At 41.2% G+C, this 21952-nt stretch overlaps 1 protein-coding gene across 2 annotated transcripts in view; it reads right to left on the bottom strand.

Annotated features, from left to right (window-relative positions):
* Ak5 (adenylate kinase 5) overlaps positions 1–21952 on the bottom strand; it is a 265150-nt gene that overhangs the window by 31236 nt on the left and 211962 nt on the right. For both annotated transcript variants that reach the window (XM_046443172.2, XM_046443171.2), the window contains exon 11: positions 179–342. In XM_046443172.2, the coding sequence (XP_046299128.1) occupies positions 179–342 (164 nt within the window). The remainder of the gene's footprint in view (positions 1–178; positions 343–21952) is intronic.

Raw genomic sequence — 21952 nt, 5'->3', positions numbered from 1 at the left:
AAACACAGAGAGGCAAGTGGATTGTCTGCGTAGACCTGCCTGCCTCTGGATTGTTAGAGAGAGAAAACAGCTGCTGTCTGTCCCTCTGGGTTTCTTTGTTGTGGCAGCTCAAACTCCCCCCAACAGGTCCCAGCACCTCTGCCACCAAGGAAGGCAGAAGTTTCCTGATATTGCTTACCGAGGGCACCAGGTCGCCACGTTCCATGATGTCTCTGATCAATTTGCTTCTTTCAGATGTTAATGCCAGTTCTTTACGCAGGAGCTCACCAGTTGAGAGGTGTGTGAATCCGTATTTTTCCACCAGTTTTTCACACTGTGTGCCTTTGCCAGAGCCAGGGCCACCTTGAAAAAAAAGTTATATGTCAGATATACATCCCAAGTCTGGTGCCTCCCTTGTGTCTGTGGCCACCACGGTGGGCAAGCCTCAGTGCTTCACTCACCAAGTATGTGCTGAGGACTTGGGATGAAGCAGGAGCTGTGCTGGGCGCCATGGATACAAATGGAGAGTATAGTACAGTCCTCAGCCTTAAAGAGCTCCTGGTCCGTGGAGGGGGCAGGTACTAGTGACAAGCCACAAGCAGTGGCTACAGCAGTTGCAAGTGTGTGAGGCAGAGGGTTCAGCTGCTGCAGGGGCACAGAGTCCTATACCAGGGCTCTACTGGTATAGACGGGAGTATGAGAGGTTTCCTGGGGAATTGAACCTGCTCAGGTGCAAAGTACTGGCCACAGACCTGATACTTAGTGAGTACTTAGGGAATACCAGCTGTTAATTTTGAGAATAAATTATTTTTATTTGCAAACAATCATAACCTTACAGATTCATAATCGAGGAACAAAGGACATTCTGAAACATTGTTGTGGATCAGACAGGTACGTTTGAGTGTCATTTCCTAAAAGCAAGGAAACAAGCATATCTTCACACAACTTCAGACCTTGTTTGAATTTCAAATTGTACTACGGACTCAATGTTCTTTGAAGCCAATAGACTGAGTTCAGAGCCACACATTGTCTTCTGCTGTCATGTCCTTCTGGTCTCCTTCAGTAAGGAGCAGTTCCTCTGGGACTCCTTGACAATTTTGAAGACTATAGGTATTCTATAGGTATTCCTCAACATAATTTTTCTCTATTTTTTCTAGCTATTCTTTTTTTTTTTTTTTTTGATACCGGGGATTGAACTCAGGGGCACTTGACCACTGAGCCACATCCCCAGCCCTATTATTTATTTAAATATTTATTTTTTTAGTTGTAGTTGGACACAATACTTTTATTTAATTTATTTATTTTTATGTGGTGCTGAAGATCAAACCCAGGGCCTCACACATGCCAGGCAAGCACTCTATGCTGAGCCACAACCCCAGCTGCCCCCAGCCCTACTTTGTATTTTATTTAGAGACAGGGTCTCACTGAGTTGCTTAGGGCCTTGCTTTTGCTGAAGCTGGCTTTGAATTCATGATCCTCCTGTCTCAGCCTCCCGAGCCACTGGGATTACAGGCATGTGCGGCTGCACCCGACTATTATTATTAATTCGGAGTGCCTTCCATATTTCTTTGATGAACACTAGATATTTGACTCCTTTCCCTACCCTGCCAAGTGCTATTAGTTGCTAAATCGTAGAATTTTACATCTGAAAATAATCATAGCTAATGTTTGCCAAATGCTTACTGTACCAGTTACTGTTCCAAGCACTTTATATGCATTAATTTAAAATAGGCTTCAGAGGCAGACACTGTTATTATGCCCAGATGGGAAATGAAGGCACGAAGAAGGTACTTCCATTGCTCTGGGTTGCATAGCTAGTAAGCATCAGAGGTGTTCCCTTCTCTCTTCCTCTCTGTGGCCAGATTCTCACCAGTCACAGTTTGGGTCCTCATGCTCTCTGATTGGCAAATGGCAATTGTTCCACCTCTGCATGTGGGAATGGTTTAGGCTCTGGGGTCCAACAGACCTGCTCATAGGATGATTTACCTGAAAAGCATGTCATTCTCCAGCTCCATAGCACTCAGTAGCTCCCCATGCCCCACACAATAAAATCCAAGCTATTTGTAGGGGCACTTCCACACTCCAGAATCAAGTCCCACTCTACTTCTCATCTTTTCCTTAATCCATTTCTTTTTAAAACTGAGATATAATATTTGTACACCTTTATGGGATACAGTGTGATAATTTGATACATATATACAATGTGTAGTGATCAAATCAGGATAATAAGCTCTTTCGTTTCTTGAAATGTTAAATCTTTCCCTATTTCTTGCCTCATCCAACATCATCATGTCTAACCACAGTTCCTCTAAGAAGACATACTTTTCCCAGTCACCAAACTGGCTCTCCCTGGTCCTGGGCTTGAAATGCCCTCCTTCTTCCTCTTTTTTTATTCCCAAGCTTTATTAAGGTTAAATTGGCCAAACTGTATAAATTAAGGTATGCAGTGTGATGATCTGATGCATGCTGTATGGTAAATAACCTCAGTGATGTTATTAACGCCTCTATCGCCCCCATAGCTACCATTTCTTTTTTCAAGTGAAGACATGTAACCTCTATTTTCTTGGCTAGTTTCAAGTATAAAATACCCTGCTGTTAACTATAGTTACTGTGCTGTACACTGGGTCTCTACAACTTATTTTCCTTACAACTGAAAGTTGATCACCTTTGGATCATCTCTCTCCACTTCCCCCACCCTCAGCCCCCAGCAACCATCATTCTGTTCTCTATTTCTGTGCATTTGACTTTTTTAGGTTTCACATATAAATGTGATCATTCAGTATTTGTCTCTCTGTGCCTGGCTCCTTTCACTTAGCCTATGTCCTTTAAGCTCACCCATGTTGTCTGTTGCCAAGTGGTAGGATTTCTCTGTTTCTTCAGGCTAAATAATATTTCACTCTGTAGTCCACATATATACCCATGGCGTGTGTGTTCAGCTACACACTGCATCTCCTTTCCCCAGTCATGCTTTTTTTCTAACTATGCAGACTCTTCTCATCCTTAGGTCCAGCTTGGGTGTTTCTCCTCTTGCAGGAACCATCTCCCACCCTCAGCTCTGTTGGGCAGGATGCCAATGGCATCTAGTGCTTCTGCCTGTTTTCCAAGGTGCCTGGGTCCCTCACCAGACCCTCTGTCCCAGAGACTTCTCTGGGTACCTTCAGGACCCAGTTCAGCACTTTGCACATGGCAGGTGCTTCATAAATGTCTGATGAATTGCAGGGTTTTTTTTTTCCTATTTAAGGGGAATATTTAACATTAATAAAAATGCAAAATCACAACTGAAATTTTAGCATGTTAGGATTTATGACTTATTCTGCAAATTGACTGATTTATCTCATCCTATAAAAAACTCTTTTCTTGGGTTAGTTCAAACTTCTCTATTAAAGGACATTAAGATTTGTCTTTCATTAGTAGAAAGGTCCATGTTTTCTATCTTCTGCTCGTCCACACAGCTGCCAAGTGGGGAGGGTTTAGGCCCCTCAGAGTATATTGTCCTGGATGGGCTACATGCAATAGGAAAACAGCAATTACAGAACCTTGCAAAAATAATGCAGACCACTTAAAGGAGCAGCCAATTCCCAGCTAATGCTACATTTGCTCCAAGCACTAGACTCCTGCCTCCTGATATAATAGGAACACAGAGTGTAGGAACAAGAGAAGGCCACTCAGGGGAAGGAGTGCTTCCAGATAAATGACTAAGAGGAGCAAGCAGCTGAGCTCCTGCAGACGCCGCCGTGGGGCTTCTGTGGGTCGGATTTACCTGGAAACTCTTTTCCTGGGAAGGCTGGTAGCTAGCTGATCATGTGGAAAAGATATTTTCAGACTTGGCTTACAAGGCAAAAATGTTGTGTTCCAATTATTTTCTTCCTGCAGCCTCCTACTAATATGACTATTATAGTTTTTGCTCCTCTAAAATGTTATTTAATAAATCTGGATACAAAGGCAATTAAAAAAACTTCAACTCAAATTAACAACAGCTGTGTGTTAAACAGCAACCCCTCCCCACACCCCGCCCCAGTCCCAGTTAGAAACCTTTCCAGCAACAGCTGCAAATTCTTAGCTTTTTTTTGGCCAAATGGTGTAGCACAGTGGAATTTTAAGCAATCTATACAATGGCTTGATTCTTCCCTTGGCTCCAAACTGGGGAACAAAGCGATTTTCTCACTGCAATAAAAGCACAAAAAAACTGCTGGTGGAAACATGAATTCTCATATACTGTCACTAACATGTCTCTGAGGTCTTAACTTAAGACTTCTAAATAAAAAACAATGGGGCTTTGATATCCCTCCAGGATAATTTGTTACATGGAAAAAAAAATCTTTGAGGAACCACATCTCGGAATGAGTGGGCTGTGTTCTCTGGTGACAAGATGACTGCTGACAGACACGGAGCCATCCCAGTGCCTGCCATCTCGAGGATTGTTAGTGTATCCTTAACTCCAGGCTCCTACGCCCGAGCAGACCTGTGCATAGTGCCACACCGGGTGACCACACAGAGTCTAGACTATGAAATTCCATTTTGAAGAGGTCTGTCCCTAATATTTCAGGGGGAAAAAAGGTAGAAAAACCTTTATTCTCAATTTCAAATGTAATTTTAAAAAAATCTCCCACGTAAGACCACAGGTGCTTAAAAGTATAAGTGGTGTGAAGTCCTACCCTAGGGCTCAGCCTCTCTCTCCCCCTGGGTCTACAGAAGGAAGAGAGAGGACAGAATAGGGGGCTTGTGAGCCCAGGCACCTGCTGTTCTTTGAGGTGGAACTGAAATGATCTGTGTCACCTCAGCATGTCCACCTGGGTCACCCCTTCCTCTTTGCGTTTTATTTATGGGTAAAATTCTCTCTTAAAGACAGCTGTTGCCTCCTACACAATTATTGCAGGTACTTGGTCTCCGGGAAAAAGGATGAAATGTTATAACAAGGCTGGCATGTTATAGCACATTCTGGGCTCCGAGAGAAAGTTCAGACAAATAAAGATGTCAGGTAGAAATCGGCGGAATCCCAAGCACAAACTAATGCATGCACTTAAGTTTGGTTTACACCTTTATTTTTACATGTTTTCCATAGCAGTGGCACAGAGCTGGTTATTATGTCCTTTGTTGATATTTTACTGTATCTTTTAACTGCTTGGTGCAACCTGGAATTAAGCACAAGGCATATTAATTCAGCTCTTTGTTTGAAAAACATTTGCTGGTCAGCTATTAAGGGGTCTGACACTAGGCAAAGCTCTGGGAACAAAAAGATTCAGAGCTGGGTCTTTCTACCAGAGAAGGGAAGATGGCAGGTGACCCCTATCACAGCTGTGTGACAGGGCTGGCTCTGAGCCTGTAAACAGCACTGGGAGGGGGACTCTACACCCAGGCAGGGGAAGGGTAAGCAATTGCCAAACAGGGGAATTGTGGTAAGGAAGACCACCAAGAGTTGGGATATGAATTTGGGGATATAGAAGAGGAAAGATAGATTGAGTCTCAAAAGAGAAGTGCCCAAAAGCCCTTGGAATGCAGGAATTGCCCACAAAACTTTGAAATGCAAAGTAAGTATTGGTGAGCAGCCCACTCCACATCCTTAGCCTGTGCCCTTGGCCCTCATTCTTGACCCATGCACTTTTCTGCAAGAAGTGACAGGAGGGCAATACATAATGGCAGGGAAAATTTGTATAACTTGGCCCTTGATTCCTCCTGTAGTCCAGTCCCTTCTAGGGTCCCTCTGGGAATACTAACATCCCACACCAAGGTGTTGCTGTCTCTCTCTGGAGATGGCCTACATCCTCCCTTGAATATGTGTTCCTTGTTTTACCCTGAAAGATGTCTCTCCCTTGAGGTAAACACATTCTCCTTTGAATGTGTATCTGCTTTTCTAAATGAATCTGTCTCTGCAAGTTGTCATCCGTATATCTGGTAACTTTTGTTTTTTTACTCAGTAACAAGAAAGTCAACAAATGGAACTTCAAAGCTTGGTTACCTTCTTGAGATGGGAAAGGGGAAAATATTGACAGCAAGGGTATGTGGGGGGATATATACAGAGATTCCATATAAATTCTTATTAATAGTCCTCTATCAAAATGAGACAGAGTAAGGCAGAGCTGTAAGCGAAGAAAAACCCGACACAGACTTCCGGAGACCCTATCTCAAACATTAAAAAGAAAAAAGAAAAAAAGAAAAGGGCTGGGGATGTGGCTCAGTGGTAAAGTGCCCCTGGGTTCAATCCCCAGTACCAAAACAAAACAAAGAAAACACCAAATAACCAAGCAAACAAATGAAAGAATTAAGTGTCCATGAATGGATTCTAATATTTCTCCATTGTCTTCAAACATATTCTTCTTCTTTTTGGTACTGGGGATTGAACCCAGGGGCACTTAAACACTGAGCTACATCCTCAACCTTTTTTTGTATTTTATTTTGAGACAGGGCCTCACTGAGTTGCTGAGGCTGGCTTTGAACCTTTGATCCTCCTGCCTTAGTCACCCGAGCCTCTGTGATTACAGGCATGCACCACTGTGCCAGTCTTATTCTTCTCACTTTTAACAGATATTTTAATCCTCTTATTCACTAGAAGATGAAAATTATTTTCTTTCCTCATTATTTTCCCACTCATTGACTCCCTCTCTTCTTGATGCTATTTTTACTCTCATCATTCTCTGAAATTGAGCTTCCAAAGTTCACCGGGGTTGAATCACCATCATATTATTTGACAGCTTTCTCCTACTCTTTCATATCTTTGATTCCTTAGCAACCTTTGGAACCACTGACAAACACTTGGTAACCCTCTCTTCCTCTGGCTTATGGCCTGAGCCAGGCTAAGGTCACAGAGAGAAGAAATTGCTTTACTTCACTGTCCCCACACCTTGGGCAAGGGCCCAGGTAACTGTTAATTAGTGCCACTGTCTAGGAGCCTTGTGGCCCCACCAAAATGACAACTCTGTTCCATTGAGTTCCGGGTTCCTGTATCCTCTTTGAGCTTCAACCTCTTCAGTTACAGAGTGGAGATGGACTGTGGGTTGTGAGGACAAAATGAGGTGATACGTGTCTGTGCCTGAAGAGTAGCTGGCCAGTGAAATACACCCTGACACAATTACTGTCTGTAAAATGAGGCAGCCAGCAGGGGTGAAAGCTTGAAAGTTTTCCTAGCTCAAACACCCCGTGGTTTTACACAGCATTTAAAAAAAATAGTGGTACTATTTTAACATCTTTAAAGATGGATACTCTTCATAGTCATAGCTCGTGAGATATTAAATGTCTTTTGCAAAACCAGCCATCCTGTTTCTAGATAATATTCAGGATTTGTTTTAAAAAAAATCTATCATATTTCTGCCCCTTGAAACATTTTTCTCTCTAAATGAAAATGGTCCCAACGCTGGGTTCAGGTTTTTGAGACTGAATGATCCTTTCCAGAGAAAAGCTATTAATGCTGTCGGACCATGAGCCCATGGTGCCCAAGGAATGACCCCCAGGCAGTCTGGGCTCATGAATCACTTTAAACATCCTGCATCTAGGATGAGCTGCACCAGTATGCTGAGTTTCTGCAGACTGTTGCTGGTAACTGAATCTCTCTGACCAGAAGCAGTTAAGAAAAACGGAGCTTTATCCTCACAGACAACAACTCTATTAGTTTTGAAAGGCACCGACTGCTTCAGGTTATTTGTGAATGTGTTGAAGTGCCAGTGATAGGGTCAGCTGAAGGTTATATGGAAGAACTTTACATAGGGCTGGAAACTTCTTGATAGCCAACTGTGTTACTTATCAGTGCCTGATATGTAGTAGGAAATAGATCAACAGATGAAAGTGAGGCAAGCACTCTACCACTGAGCCACAACCCCAGCCCCTACTTTGAAATTTTTAAGAAGAAAAGAGATACTGATGGGTGGACAGAGGGACAGATAATTTGATAAAACAAAATACAGTAAAATGTTAATGGCAGAATCTAGGTGGTGGGTACGCCAGTGTTTACTGTAAAATGCTTTCAGCTTTGTTGTACGTTTGAAGTATTTTCATTATTAAAAAAGATAATCTTTACAAAACATTCCCTAGGCAATTCTGATGATTAGCCTGATTTGGAGCTTCTAGACTAGATAATCTAAGAAAGGCAATTTGCTGTGAACTCCCTGATGGTCACTGCAGGGAGGCTGAGCTGATCTTTCTTTTCATATTTACAATGTAATAATGCTGAGATAATGGTTCTACCATGAATGACTAATTGTTATGATAGTTAATAAAACTCCTTACAGCCTTATTAAAAGATGAGCCATTCCTCTCTGTTGCAGATGGGAGGGGGGACTTTCTGATATTTCAGTATCAAGCTGAAGAGAAGAGTTGTGGCACCGTGAGTTCTCTAGCATCAGTGATGCGGTCTGCGGACCCAATGTGTTTGAGAAGTTTCTACATACCATTCAGATAAAAGTTTCTGGTTTACCATGCTTCTGGCATAATGACACATTAAGTAATAAATGTTTTATTTGTAATAATTCATTTGATTTTTACAATTATTTGAAACAGGTACTATTGGTAACCAAATAATAGTTGTAAAAAAAAAAAAACTGTGCCAAGGACCAACTATGTCTCCGTACCATTAAATTCTAAAGCTCCCCTCCAAAAGCCCTCCCAGCCCTTCTTGCTGGAAATCAGACAGACCTGCTGTTCAGAAATACACCCACACAACGCCAGGCGGTAGGAGTGGCCGCCAGGAGCCAGGCTTTCATCATGTCCCCATGTGGTTGCCAGAAGAAATACAGGATGCTCAGTTAAATATTGCTTGGCACATCATTACATGAAATACCACCAGTGTTATTCTAAAATTCAAATTTAACACACACATGCATAGATTTCAAATTGGGTTTTCTTTTTTAAAAATTAATTGGTTCATTACAATTATACATAATAGTGAAATTCATTGTGACATATTTGTAAGGGAAATAACATAATTTGGTCAATTTAATTCCTCATTACCTCACACTCCCCTCCTGATTCCTTCTCTAGTCACTGGTTTCCCTTCTATTTTCATGAGATTCCCATCCCCTTAATTCCTCACCTTTTCCCCTCTGACTTCCACGTATGAGTGAAAACATACAGGGTCTTATATTTTTATTTGTTAAATCTGTAACACTATCAGGGCCCCATCATTTGTTATATGGGAAGGATAATGTTGTATCTCTGTTCTGACAGCTGAGTCTACGGTTTTGATATATTTAGTCAAAAACCTACCACAGCCACAGAGACAAAGTGAAATGTCTCATTAAGACATGTCTCTGAAACAGGATGCCCTGACTCTGCCCTTTAGGTGGTCAGATGAAAGGAGGGTTCAGGTCTCAGGTGACAGGAAACAGCAGGCACCATGGAGTGGTTTCTGAGCATTTCTAATGTTGCACCTGCACTCTACCCTCATCCCATCATACCCTAACCTCATCTCCAAATAGGGACCGGGACAAGAGCCATAAACTGACCCCCAAGAAAACACCATCAAGACACCTGTCCTTGGTTTCTTTACCCAGAGGTCTCTGGGCTTGGTTCAGACCCAACTCACCAAGTGTATTTATCTTTTCAAACCTATGGAAACCGGAACCTTTAAAAGTTGCTTCAGTCGGGCCCTGCTTGTTTGGCTCTTCCAGTTTTTTAGAATTCATTGCTCTAGAATGTGCTGCCTCTTAAATATATGTTTTCTTAAATATACGAACCTTTCCCCCCCTATTTTGTAGATCACTTCACACTGGGTTCTTAGGCAAGTACTGAATGAATATAATAGAAAATTCACAACCTAGCCTGTCCTTTCTATTCCGTTTTTCTTTTGAAGATATATATTTTCTCTACTGTGAAAGAAATACATACTTCTTATTGAAGACTTAGATTAATTTGGAAAAGTAGAAAAGAAAAACAGTCCTAGTCCCCAAAGGTAACTGCCAGACACTTTTTGTTTCTTTGTAACCCTTTTTTCTATGTCTGGTTTTCACTGGGAATCTGCTCTGATGTTCTACCTCTTTGAGCATCTGCGTTTTCATCTCAAAATAAGGTTGCCTGGCTGAAAATAAGCTTGTTATTACTCCAAGGTCATTTCTAGCGTTATCATTCATGTTTTTGTCTTTGTCAGAGAACTTGGAAAATGTTTGTGCTTGCAGTCTATCTATCTACAGTAAAAGGAAATGAGGCTGTGTAAGGCAGATGGGGACATTTGTGGTGGATGTTGGATTACGTCTGAGGTTTTGTGTTCAATTCTGGGCAACACCATGGAAACTGGAAGACTTCTGCATTGTGATGGGAATATAAAATCAGTAGGACCTTTCAAAGAGCAATTTGGCAATGTAAAATAACTTCTTAAAAGTTTTTATACTTATGAATTCATTCTAAAGGTAAACAAATTATTGTTTTATTTTCATAGACATTAATTACAGCATTTTAAATGAAAGCAAAAATTAGAAAAAACAGTATGTGGAATAGGAATTAAACTTAATAAGTTATAATAGATCAATGCAAAGGAACAGTATGTGGTCATTAAAATGATATACTGAAAGAAGACAGATATAAGAATATATGATATATCCCCTTGTGACACACAGACACACAGACACACACACACATACACACGATCACTTATCTTATATACCACATCAAGACAAGTTTACTTTTTTTTTTTCCTATGGTACCAGGTATTGAACCTAGAAGAACTTAACCTTTGAGCCACATCCACGGCTGTTTTTATTTTGAGATAGGATGTTGCTAAATTGCTTAGGGCCTTGCTAAATTACTAAGGCTGGCTTTGAACCTGCAATCCTCCTGCTGCAGCCTCCTGAGCAGGTGGGATTACGTGAGTGCCAGTATGCCCAGCCATTTATAAAAATTTTAGAAGTGTCTCTGGTCACCCTTGCAGAGGACAGTGATTAGAAGAGGGCACTAAAGAGGATTATGGGTGCTGGTCATGTTCAATTTATCATGACATTTCCAGTGAAATTTCATCAAACTGAACTATTATGATTTGTGCACTTTTTCACTTTTCTATTTCAATTAAACAAAACTTAAAACTGATGTAGTATACACAACATATATGTATTGAAATATTGCAGAGTACCCATGAATGTCTATAATTTTTATTTTTGTGTATCAGTTAAATTTAATTAAAAGTGGCATGGTATATTCAGATAAACTATCTTGGAAAGATGCTGCAGAGATTTTGTTAAGTACAAAAAGTAGGTGTTAAAATTGCATGACCTCATTTTAATGAAAAATGTATATTTAATAAATATATGCATAGGAAAGAAATCTAAGAGGAATACAAATAAAAATACTAATACCATTTCTCCTCAGGCATTGGAATGTTGGGCGATTCATTATTGTTGTTGATATATGTGTCCTAGAATAAAGATATTTTATTTTTGTAAAAAGGAAAGAAATATTTAAGTTAAAAAATATTCTGACCAATCTTTTTTTTTTTCCCCTCTTTTTCTTTTTTTGAAGTGCTGGGGACCAAGCCCAGGGATCAAGCATGATGGGCAAGCTCTCTACAACTGAGCTCCATCTCCAGCCCTGACCAAGACAGAATTTGGCTGCAGGTGTATAAAGAGACACAAAAGAGGGGGAAATGATAAAGAAGAATTTCCTAATTAATTCTGTAAGTGAATATGGAGATTCCGTATGAGCTAGACACTGTATTTAAGTACTGTGGCACAAAGAGGAGAAGGCAGCACCTTACTCTCAGGGAGCTTGTGAGAAGCTGGTTTGGAGAAGCTGGCTGTTTTCAAGACATGAACCACAGGAAAGGTACATATCTTTAAATATGTGAAGGGCTGTGATGCTCAGAGCTGGTGTGTTCTGCGCTGTTCTCCAGGCAGGACTGGACTATGTGGAGGAGCAGCTGACAGAGCAGTTATGGACTCTGTCTTTGGAGGACCTTCTTACGTATGGCACTATTCAGCAGAAGCAGGCCCTCTTGCCTGCAGGGGAGACCAAGCTGGAGCATCCAGTGCCTCCCACAGGGGCTCCGCCAGGACTACTCACCTGAGTTGGCCTACACCACAGTGGAGAGGAAGGGAAAGTGGGTGGCATTCCTGGGGCTGTGGTGGGTGACCAAGTAGGAGCTGTTGGAAGCCCCAATAGAAGCAGTTTCACCGCTGGGCAGCAGTCTCTGCATTCTTGCTTTGTTCTGGCTTTGAGTGTGGCCTGCTGGCTCTGGGATGCTCAGCTCAGTTCTGTTGCTGTCGTGGTGGTAGCCCTCACTCCACAAATACCTTCCTTCTATTATTTTGTTGAGCTCAACCCTACCAGGGAAGGTTGAAACTAAAACTTTTTTTTTTTCTAAGTCAAACTGACTTTTCCTGCAGCCAGAGGAAGAGGCTTGCATTAGATTTAATTGTAGAAACATGATCTCCATTTTCTCCTTTTTATGATTTCTTTCTATGATTTTTATGTGGGAAAATAGCTACCTGGAATACAGACTACATTAAATAACCTCCTTGAAGATAAAAATGTCCTTTGGACCAATGGGATATAAATTGGAAATGGTGAATCCAACTTCTAGGATGTGTCCTTAAAAGGAAGAAGGAGGTTTCTTTCTTTCTTTCATTTTCTTTCCTGCTTAGTGAACTTAGCTGGAGCTTCATCAGTCATTTTGGGACATAAGATGACTTTGCAAAAACCACACAGAAGAGCAACTATATAGTCTCTGAGACTATGTAGCCTGTTATACCACTCCTACTACCTCTTGTATCCAGAATTTTACATGAAAGAGAAACCTCTACCTTGTTAAGCTATAGTTATTGTTTTAAAAAAAACTTTCAGCTAAACAAAATCCTAACTGATACAGACTCCAAATAGGACCAATTGTTATTGGTTCTAACATGATTCATAGAATAGTGAATATCCTAGCATTTGAGGTATTGAAATCAAGACTGGTTGATTATGAGTCAATGACACCCAGGATTCATTACCTGAATTACTTGGGGAATTCAGCTGAATTCTCTGTGAGTTCTGCACTTCTCCTGGCAGAGAGGAGTAAATGGGCCCAGCCTCTGCTTTCCCATCCTTCAGTGATGTTGTGCCATGCTGGGGTTAATGTTTTAATTCAGGATCCTTCCTTCTTTGGAGAGGACTTGAAAACAGGGCTACAATTTTTTTGGCCTGAGCTGTTTCAAATGCAAATCTTTTTTGTTTGTTTGTTTGTTTGCATCCTCCCATCCCTACTTTCTCCTTTTCGAAAAATATTTTTAAAAGCCTGTGGGATTAAAAGAGTAACTATGAGACAATATGGGAGTAATCGTTTGGTAGCTATTTGTTTTATATTTTTACTTTGCTCCTGACATTAAGTTAGCTACATGGTGGTGGGCTAGAACTTGACTTGACTCAGCATACTTTACCAGAAGCCATCCCTAGTTATTGTTTTGTGGGAAGGAGTTAAGAAGCCTTTATAAAGATTCCATATCGCTCACCTGGGACTCACCCAGAGAAGTCTCTCAGTCATGATCAGTACTTACAGCTGAACTTCATAATGTACCTCAAAGTTCTGCTCTCAATGTAATTGTTTTAAGATGATTATTAGTTATCAATAATGTAATTCCTTTTTTGTATTTATTTTTTAGTTGTAGTTGGACACAATACCTTTATTATTTACTTATTTTTATGTGGTGCTGAGGATTGAACCCAGGGCCTCGAGCATGCTAGGCGAGCGCTCCACCGCTGAGCCACAACCCCAGCCCTAATGTAATTCCTCTGACAACAACTTGTTATCAGCTGTAACTGAGCTCTGGAGAATTGAGAGCAGTGATTTTGAGCTCTCTTTCCTTCCCTTCCGTTCTATTCTATTCTATTCCATTCCATTCCTTCTAAAGACATACCAAGTTCTAGGCATCCTGATAAATGCTTTAGGAACAACAAAGGAAGAAAAGAAAGTAGAAAAGGGCATAATCCCTGATTTCTAGGATATTTAGCAAAAAACCTCCCTCCAATCACCTGGTCATCATTGCCCTCAAATGAGTGATGAGTAGAAGGGCTCCCTGGACAGATCCCAGGAGTCAGCTGGCTGACTTTGGCCAGGCGTCTCAGGGCTGAATAGTCTCTTCCTTTTTCAACAACAAATATGAGACTGCAGGTCCGTCTCAGGCCTGCTGTGAAAGCTCCACCCAGACACCAGAGTGTGTTCTACATGCTGCTCTGACCACACCTGCTCCCAAGCATTATCACAAGAGAAAGTCCAAACAGGGAAATATGTCGCTAGACTATGTAGGTTCCTGAGGGCACTGGGTGGTGTTGATGGGCAGGAGTGTGACACCAACATGGGGTCACTTCTTAGAAGATGGCATTCCTCAGAGCATGGCAAGACCATGAGGAATAGCTCCTCCAGGGTCTATCACACAAACAAATATGAAAAAAAAAAAAATCCACCTGGGTCACAGGAATATAAATCATGTTAAAGCAAGAGAGCTGAATTCTGTTACAAAAAGAAAGAATCTTTCATTGCCTTGACCACTTGATGGTTGGTTTAAATATATCTTATTTGCAGTTAGAAAGACCCTGAGATTCTTGATTCAGAGAAACCTGGAGAAAATTGGAAGGAAAATACTGTGTGAACGTTATATTCTTTTTTTTTTTTTATACTGGGGATGGGACCCAGGGGTGCTTTACTGCTGAGCTACACCCCCATCCTTTTTAATTTCTATTTTGAAAGAGGATCTCTCTAAGTTGGTCAGGGCCTCACTAAGTGGTGGGGTGTTGTATTGTAAAGGTTAAGATGGCCGCTATCTCCAGAGTTGTTGGCTTGTTACTCTGCTTCATTCTTCAAGGCGAAAAAAAAAAAAAAAAGAAAAAAAAGAAAAGAAAATATCTCCTATAGTAAAATGACCTCTTATGGAGTTGTTGTAAATAACCGCAGGAATGTGTCAACTAGAGCAGCAGTTTATAGCAGTGGCCAGGCAGCTTAGGCCTAAAGCCCGAGAGATACTCTGATTTCAGCCAGCTCTGAACTTAGCCAACTACAGCTGGTATAGATGAATCGCCAGGTAACAACAGCTCAGCCCTTAGGGAAGGAGGGTTACTTTTTCTTTTCTTCTTTTTTTTTTGTACCAGGGATTGAACCTAGGGGTGTTCAATTGAACACCAGTTCATTGAACCCAGCTCATCTTTTATTTTTTACTTTGAGACAGGGTCCCGTTAAGTTGCTTGGGGCCTTGCTAAATTGCTGAGGTTGGCCTTGAACTTGGGATCAGCCTGTCTCAGCCTTCTGAGTTGCTGGGATTACAGGTGTGTGCCACTGCGCCCTGCAGGAGGGTTAATTTTAATATGGAACATCAACAGACTTGACACTGGCACTTTCCCAACCTCAAAACCCCATCTTGGGGCTGGGGTTGGGGCTCAGTGGTGGAGCGCTTGCCCAGTGAGGCACTGGGTTCTATTCTCAGCACCGCACATAAATAAATAAAATAAAGGTCTATCAACAACTAAAAAAAAAAAAGAAATCTTGTGGATATCCTTTCTCCTTCCAAGTCACTTTGATCCATCCTCTTCCCACTTTTCTCAGGATCCTCTTCCTCTTATTGGTTGTCTCCTCTCACTCAGAATCTGAACATGATTGTTAACATGACAGCCCATGACTGTTGAATACTTTTTTGTGTGTGGTGCTAGGGATTGAACCCAGAGGTGCTTTACCACTGAGCTACATCCCCAGTTATTTTTGTTTTTTAAATCTTTTTATTTGGAGATGCTTAGGGTCTCACTAAGTTGCTGAGGCTGGTCTCAAACTTGAAATCCTCCTGTCTCAGCCTCCAGAGAGTGGGGTGCCACTGGGCCAGGCTTGTGGAATTATTTATAAGAGTACTGTTGGGGCTGGGGGATGTGGCTCAAGCAGTAAAGCGCTCGCCTGGCATGCATGGGCGCTGGGTTCGATCCTCAGCACCACATAAAATAAAATAAAGATGTTGTGTCCACCGAAAACTGAAAAAGAAATATTAAAAAATTCTCTCTCTCTTCTGTCTCTTAAAAAAAATGAGTACTGTTAACTAGCTCATCTTCACATTGCCCTCTGTGACCTACATACTATCATCAGTCTACATGCCAGGTGAGAAGACGGAGGAACAGTGGGTGTAAAGACATTACCCAAGGTCTCATAGCAGCCAGTTCCTGGGGAAGCTGGCATCTGGCCTTGAGCCTGTGCTGCTTCTCTTTATGCACATATGCTTGCATCTCTCATTTTAAAAAATAGTCCACCTTTGACCTTCCCTTCCCTTTAATGCTCCCTAAGTCTTTTCTTTCAGAGTCAAGTTTCTTGAAAGTATAGTCTGTTCATATCAGACTTGTTCTCCTTAACCTCCAGCTGTCCCTTAACCCATGGCTTTCAGTTATTTCTCTTCTACTGGAACTTCTTTCATTAAAGCCCCCAATAATGCTTTAGTTGCCAAATCCAACGGATTATCTTCATTACATTTTGTTTAGCTCTTCTATTTCCTGCCTCACCTTCTACGTATGATGCCATTGGCTCTTGATAGTCCCTTTGTCTCTCTCTTCTTCCTCCTCTGGCTCTGAACAGGAGCTTCAAAGGCTCCAGGTCTCCACCTGTCTCTAGCTTCACTCTACGAACCTCGCTGGGTGATCTCTTGCTAGTGTTTGGCTTCACCCATCATCGATACCCTGGTGAAATCCACACGTGTCTACAGCCAGAACGTGTATTTTGGGTATAGGATCTCAAACATCTCTTGTTTAATGGACACCAACAGTGGATGTCCCGTAAGCATCTCAATGGTAGCACGTTTAACACTGAATTCTTCATCTCTCTCTCAAAACCCCTTTCTTCTCCACATCCCTTAGTCCTTGAATGGCACCTCTGTCCACGTGGTTGTCCACACCAGCCACTTCTGAGTCATGCATAATTCTTCTCATTCACCTCTACACACAACGGATAGTTGTGCCCTATTGATTTTATCTCCTGGAATCTCTTGGACCTATTTTTTTCTCACTCACCTCAATTGCCTCCCTTTCCTTCCATGAATGGCCGTCTGATGGCCTATGACTGGCCTCTCTGTTACAGCCAGAACTTCCTCTCACCGCTGCCAGAGTGCTCTTTTCTTTTGGAAATCTGAATTTGTCGCTGTATGACTGAACAGAGGCCCTGATGGCTTCCTGCTGCCACTCGATGAAGTTCACACTTCTCAGTCTGGTCTCACGGCTCTCACAACCTGGACTTTGCCTCGTCTCCAGCTCTGCCTCCCGGAACTTTCCATCCGTCTCACCTCTGAGGCTTCCTCTTGCACACGCTGCTCCCTCTTCCTACAGGGTATCCATCCCAGCTTTCTTCCCACTTGCAACTTGGCCTTTTCTTCCTTAGGACTCGGCTCTGACTTGCCCCCGCTGCAGTCTTCCTCCCCAGGTCCAGGCCTTGGTCACTGCATGTGCCAGCTGTGCTGTTTTCCCCTCTGCAAGATGAGCCTCTTGAGCTTAGGGAGCTCTTGTCTTTCATCTGTGCAAGCTTAGACCTATCACATTGCTGGTGCATAGTAGAAACTCAATGTGTCAAAGATGCAATTCACCCCAAAGCATGTATATTTAGTGGAAGAATTTAATTTAGCAGAGAGATCCATATTTATCATTACAGCAGTTTAGGCAGTCCCCTTTAAGTTTATATATCCCTGGTCTAGGCTGTCTTTTTTATTCCTCCTTCATACTATATGGTATTGGTAAAGATCAATATGTAACTGAGGTACTCCATCCAAACTGCTATGAACATTCCAGAATGACCAGGTCCCCTCAGATATACCCAGCATCACATTCTCAAACATTCGTTCATTGTTGCCCTTCTGAAATTGTTTTGAACTTGGGTCTTTTTATTTTTATATTTTTGGTACTCGGATTGAACCCAGGGGGATTTATTACTGAGCCACATCCCCAGCCCTAAAATTTTTTTATTTTGAGACAGGGTCTTACTGAGTTGCTCAGGTTGGACTTGAACTTGGAATCCCCCTGCCTCAGTCTCCTGAGTTACTGGAATTACAGGTGGGTGCCCCACACCTGGCTTCTGAAATAGTTTTGGTAATGCTCACACAACAGGTGCCCACGATATGTCTTTTTAGTGAACAACGTGGTGTATATTCTGAACTCAATGAGCTTGTGTGGGGAGTGAAAATGATGGTTCAGGGCACTTTTCTGAATCCAAATTGTTTCTTATTTTGAAGATAATATGTCACATAATTGGGAGAAACATGGCTGGGGCACTCAGAGGTCTGTTTCATTAATATTCATTTCTTATTATTTTGTCTTTGTTTTCAGACATCAATAGCTAGCTAATATAGCAACAAAACAAAATAGAAAATTGAGGTATTTCTTCAAATAAATATGGAAAACCCTTCCTTAACCCACTATACTCCCACAAACTCACCCTCAATATCTACAGACACTTTCAGAGCATGAGCTTTGAAGTCTCTGAAACTCCGCTCTGAGCCTTCTGAACCTTACCTTGGTCACTTATTAACTCTTTGCCCTAGAGTCTGAGTCAGCTTTTGTTTTGCTGTGACCAAAATATCCAACAAGATCAACTTAGAGGAGGAAAAGTTTATTTGGGCCTCAGAGTTTCAGAGGTGTCAGTCTGTGGACGGCCGACTCCTTGCTCTGGGCTCAAGGTGAGGCAGGACATCATGGGGGAAGGCAGAGGAAAGATGCTCAGCTCAGGGCAGGGTCTGGAAGCAGAGAGAGAGGGGAAAGGGTCCCAGGCAGAACAACTGTTGCAGGGCATGCCCTTAGTGACCCACCTGCCTACAGTTATCACTCAGTCCATTCAAACTAGGATAGAATGAGTAGGCTACAGCTCTCATGATCTAATCATTTCACCTCTGAATATTCCTGCATATACAGGAGCTTTTGGGGGACACCTCATATCTAAACCATAACACTTAGGAAACTTACTTAACCTTTTTGAGCCTCAATTCTTCCTCTGTAAAATGGAGACGATAGGAATACTTAAGATTAATGTGAGGATCAAACAAGTTAATATGTATAAAGACAGCATAGAATCTGGGGCATAGTAAATCACTTTTGTATGTGTTAATTTTAATATTGTTATTAGATAATTAAATGAATATTTGGGGAGTAGACAATGGGACTTTGACTTATTAACTGCCTTCATACTTTACTTTCTTGGAGCTGTGTCTCAGTTGTGTTAAGTATTCCAGTAAGAGAATAATTAGCAATGGATTAACTCATGGGCTGCTCAAGTGTAAGGTGGACAGAGAACAAATGATATTTTGCCATTTTAAGAGAAATTAAAACAGGGTGTGGTGGCACATGTCTGTAATCCCAGCAACTCAGAAGAATGAGGTAGGAGGATCATAAGTTTGAGGCCAGCCTCAGCAATTTTGCCAGACCCTAAACAACTTAGATGAGATCCTGCCTTAAAATAAAATAATCAAAAGGACTGGAAATGTGGCTCAAATGTGCCTCTGGGCTCAATTCCCAGTAGAGAGAGAGAGAGAGAGAGAGAGAGAGAGAGAGAGAGAGAGAGAAATTCAAATTCCCTTGACACAAGATTTTGGTGTTTTTTCCTTTTCAGTGCTGGGTACTGCTATTTTGTTGAATACATTTGATTAGCCTTTAGTGAACCAAGTCCCTAAAACTTCACCCGGCAGCTCAGTGGGCAAGTTAATAGTGCTTCCAAAAAGATTTCATCCAACACTTAGGGAGGCAGTGAGTGCAAGGTCTCTACTCCTGGTGCCATGTAAACTCAGACTTGTGCTGTTCTCCCTCTAGTAATAATTTTCCCTTTGGAGTTAATTAAGAGTTCTTAATTAACTTAGCAACATTTCTTCAAGGAAATAATTTAAGAACCTAAAAATAATATACAACAACTGCAGTGTTTTGCAGTGTCCCAAGGACTGTTTTATGTCCTTTTGAATCTCATAGTTCCTTGAGTAGTGAGCCTTGATAAGGGCTTATTAATTTGGCTTGATTAAATTAAGAAATTGTTGCATCCTAATTTAGCATCACTTGGAGCCTTTCTGCAGTGTAAAGTTCATATAATTAAGTACACGGTGTCCACCTTTTCCCAACATTAGAGAGAGTTCTTATTGGTTTGTAATGCATTTGAGGCTCCCCTGGAAAGCTGGCCAATGTCTCTTCTTCTTTATAGGGACCCTTAGTGTCTGTACCCCTTTAGAAGAGAAAAAGCTGGGTGATCCTGTATCTGAGTTTGGCCCAAGGACAATGCTTCAGGTGGACCAAGTCAAATGGCTTGGTGTCAGATGGAGACTTGATTCTCTTCATGAACCCAGCTGTATTTGTCAGGGTTCTCCAGAGTAACAGATCTAATAAAGGTATATATAGATATGTAAGAGGGAATTTATGATAGGCTCTGGCTCACTCAATCTTGGAGACCCAGATGCTGCAGAGTAGGCCACCTCAGGATGGAGAAGCAGGGGAACCAGGGGTGTTGTGCAGTTTTGAGCATAAAAGCCTATGATCTTGTAGGGGGGAGTTGCTGATGTAAGTTCCGAAGTTAGAAGGCTCAAGAACCTGGACTCCTCTGATTATCACAGATTATCACAGATTATAGATCCTAAATTTAGAAAATCCAAAAAACTTCACCAAAAACTATATGATGCTGGCAGACACATTAGACCAATGGTACAGAATAGAAGACAAGACAAACCCACACATCTATAGTTATCGGATCCTTCACAATGGTGCTGATAAACAAATTTAGAAAAGTAGCAGGTTACAAAATCAGTAGCCTTCTTGTAAACCAACAGTGAATATGCTGAGAATAAAAATCAGGAAAACAATTCTGTTCACAATAGCCTAAAAATCAACAACAGCAACAACAGCAACAACACCCCAAGCCAAACCAAACCAAACCAAAACAAAAACCTAGGAATAAATCTAACCAAGGTGAAAGACCTCTACAATGAAAACTATAGAACACTGAAGGAAGAAATTGAAGAAGTCAAAAGATGGAAAGACCTTCCATGTTCATGGACAGGTAAAATTAATATTCTTAAAATGGCCACACTACCAAAAGCAATATACATATTCAATGCAATCCCCATTAAGGTACCAATGACATCCTTCACAGAACTAGAAGAAACAGTCCTCATATTATTTGGAAGAATAAAAGACCCAAAGAGCCAAAGCAACACTAAGCCAAAAAGCAATGCTGGCGGCATCACAATACCTGACTTCAAATTACACTACAGAGCTGTAGTAACAAAAATTATATGATGCTGGCAGACACATAGACCAATGGTATAGAATAGAAGACACAGACAAACCCACACATCTATAGTCATTGGATCCTTCACAATGGAGCCAAAAGCATACATTGGAGAAAAGACAGTGTTAGAAAAAACTAGCTAGCCACATGTAAAAGAATGAGACTTGCTCCTTCTTTTTCACCCTGCACAAAAATCAACTCAAAATGGATCAAAGACCTAGGAATTAGAACAGAAACTAAGGGCTGGGGTTGTGGCTCAGTGGTAGAGCGCTTGCCTAACATGTGTGAGGCACTGGGTTCGATGCTCAGCACTACATAAAGAAATAAATAAAATTATAGGTATTGTGTCCATCTACAACTGAAATAATAATAATAATAATAATAATAATAAAACAGAAACTATGCAACTCCTAGAAGAAAATGTAGGGTCAACACTCCAACATATAAGTACAGGCAATGACTTTCTCAATAAGATCCCTAAAGCTCAGGAAATAATGTAAAGAGTTAATTAATAAGATGACATTAAAATTAAAAGCTGCCACGCAGCAAAGGAAACAATTAGGTACATGAAAAGTGAACCTATAGAATGGGAGAAAAAATATTTCCAGCCATTTTTCTGACAGAGGATTAGTATACAGATATATAAAGAACTAAAAGAAAAACCTTAAACAAAAAAAAATAATTTAATTAAGCCAACAAATATGTGAAAAAAATCTTCAACATCTTTAACAACTAGGGAAATACAAATCAAAACTAAACTGAGATTTCATCTCACATCAGTCAGATAGGCAGTCATCAAGAATACAAATAATAGGGCTG

Source organism: Marmota monax, unplaced genomic scaffold, assembly GCF_021218885.2.
Source record: "Marmota monax isolate L192 unplaced genomic scaffold, Marmota_monax_Labrador192_F-V1.1 WCK01_AAM20220418_F8-fsc00046, whole genome shotgun sequence".
Lineage (NCBI taxonomy): Eukaryota > Metazoa > Chordata > Mammalia > Rodentia > Sciuridae > Marmota > Marmota monax.
This window is presented reverse-complemented; position numbering and strand designations above follow the sequence as displayed.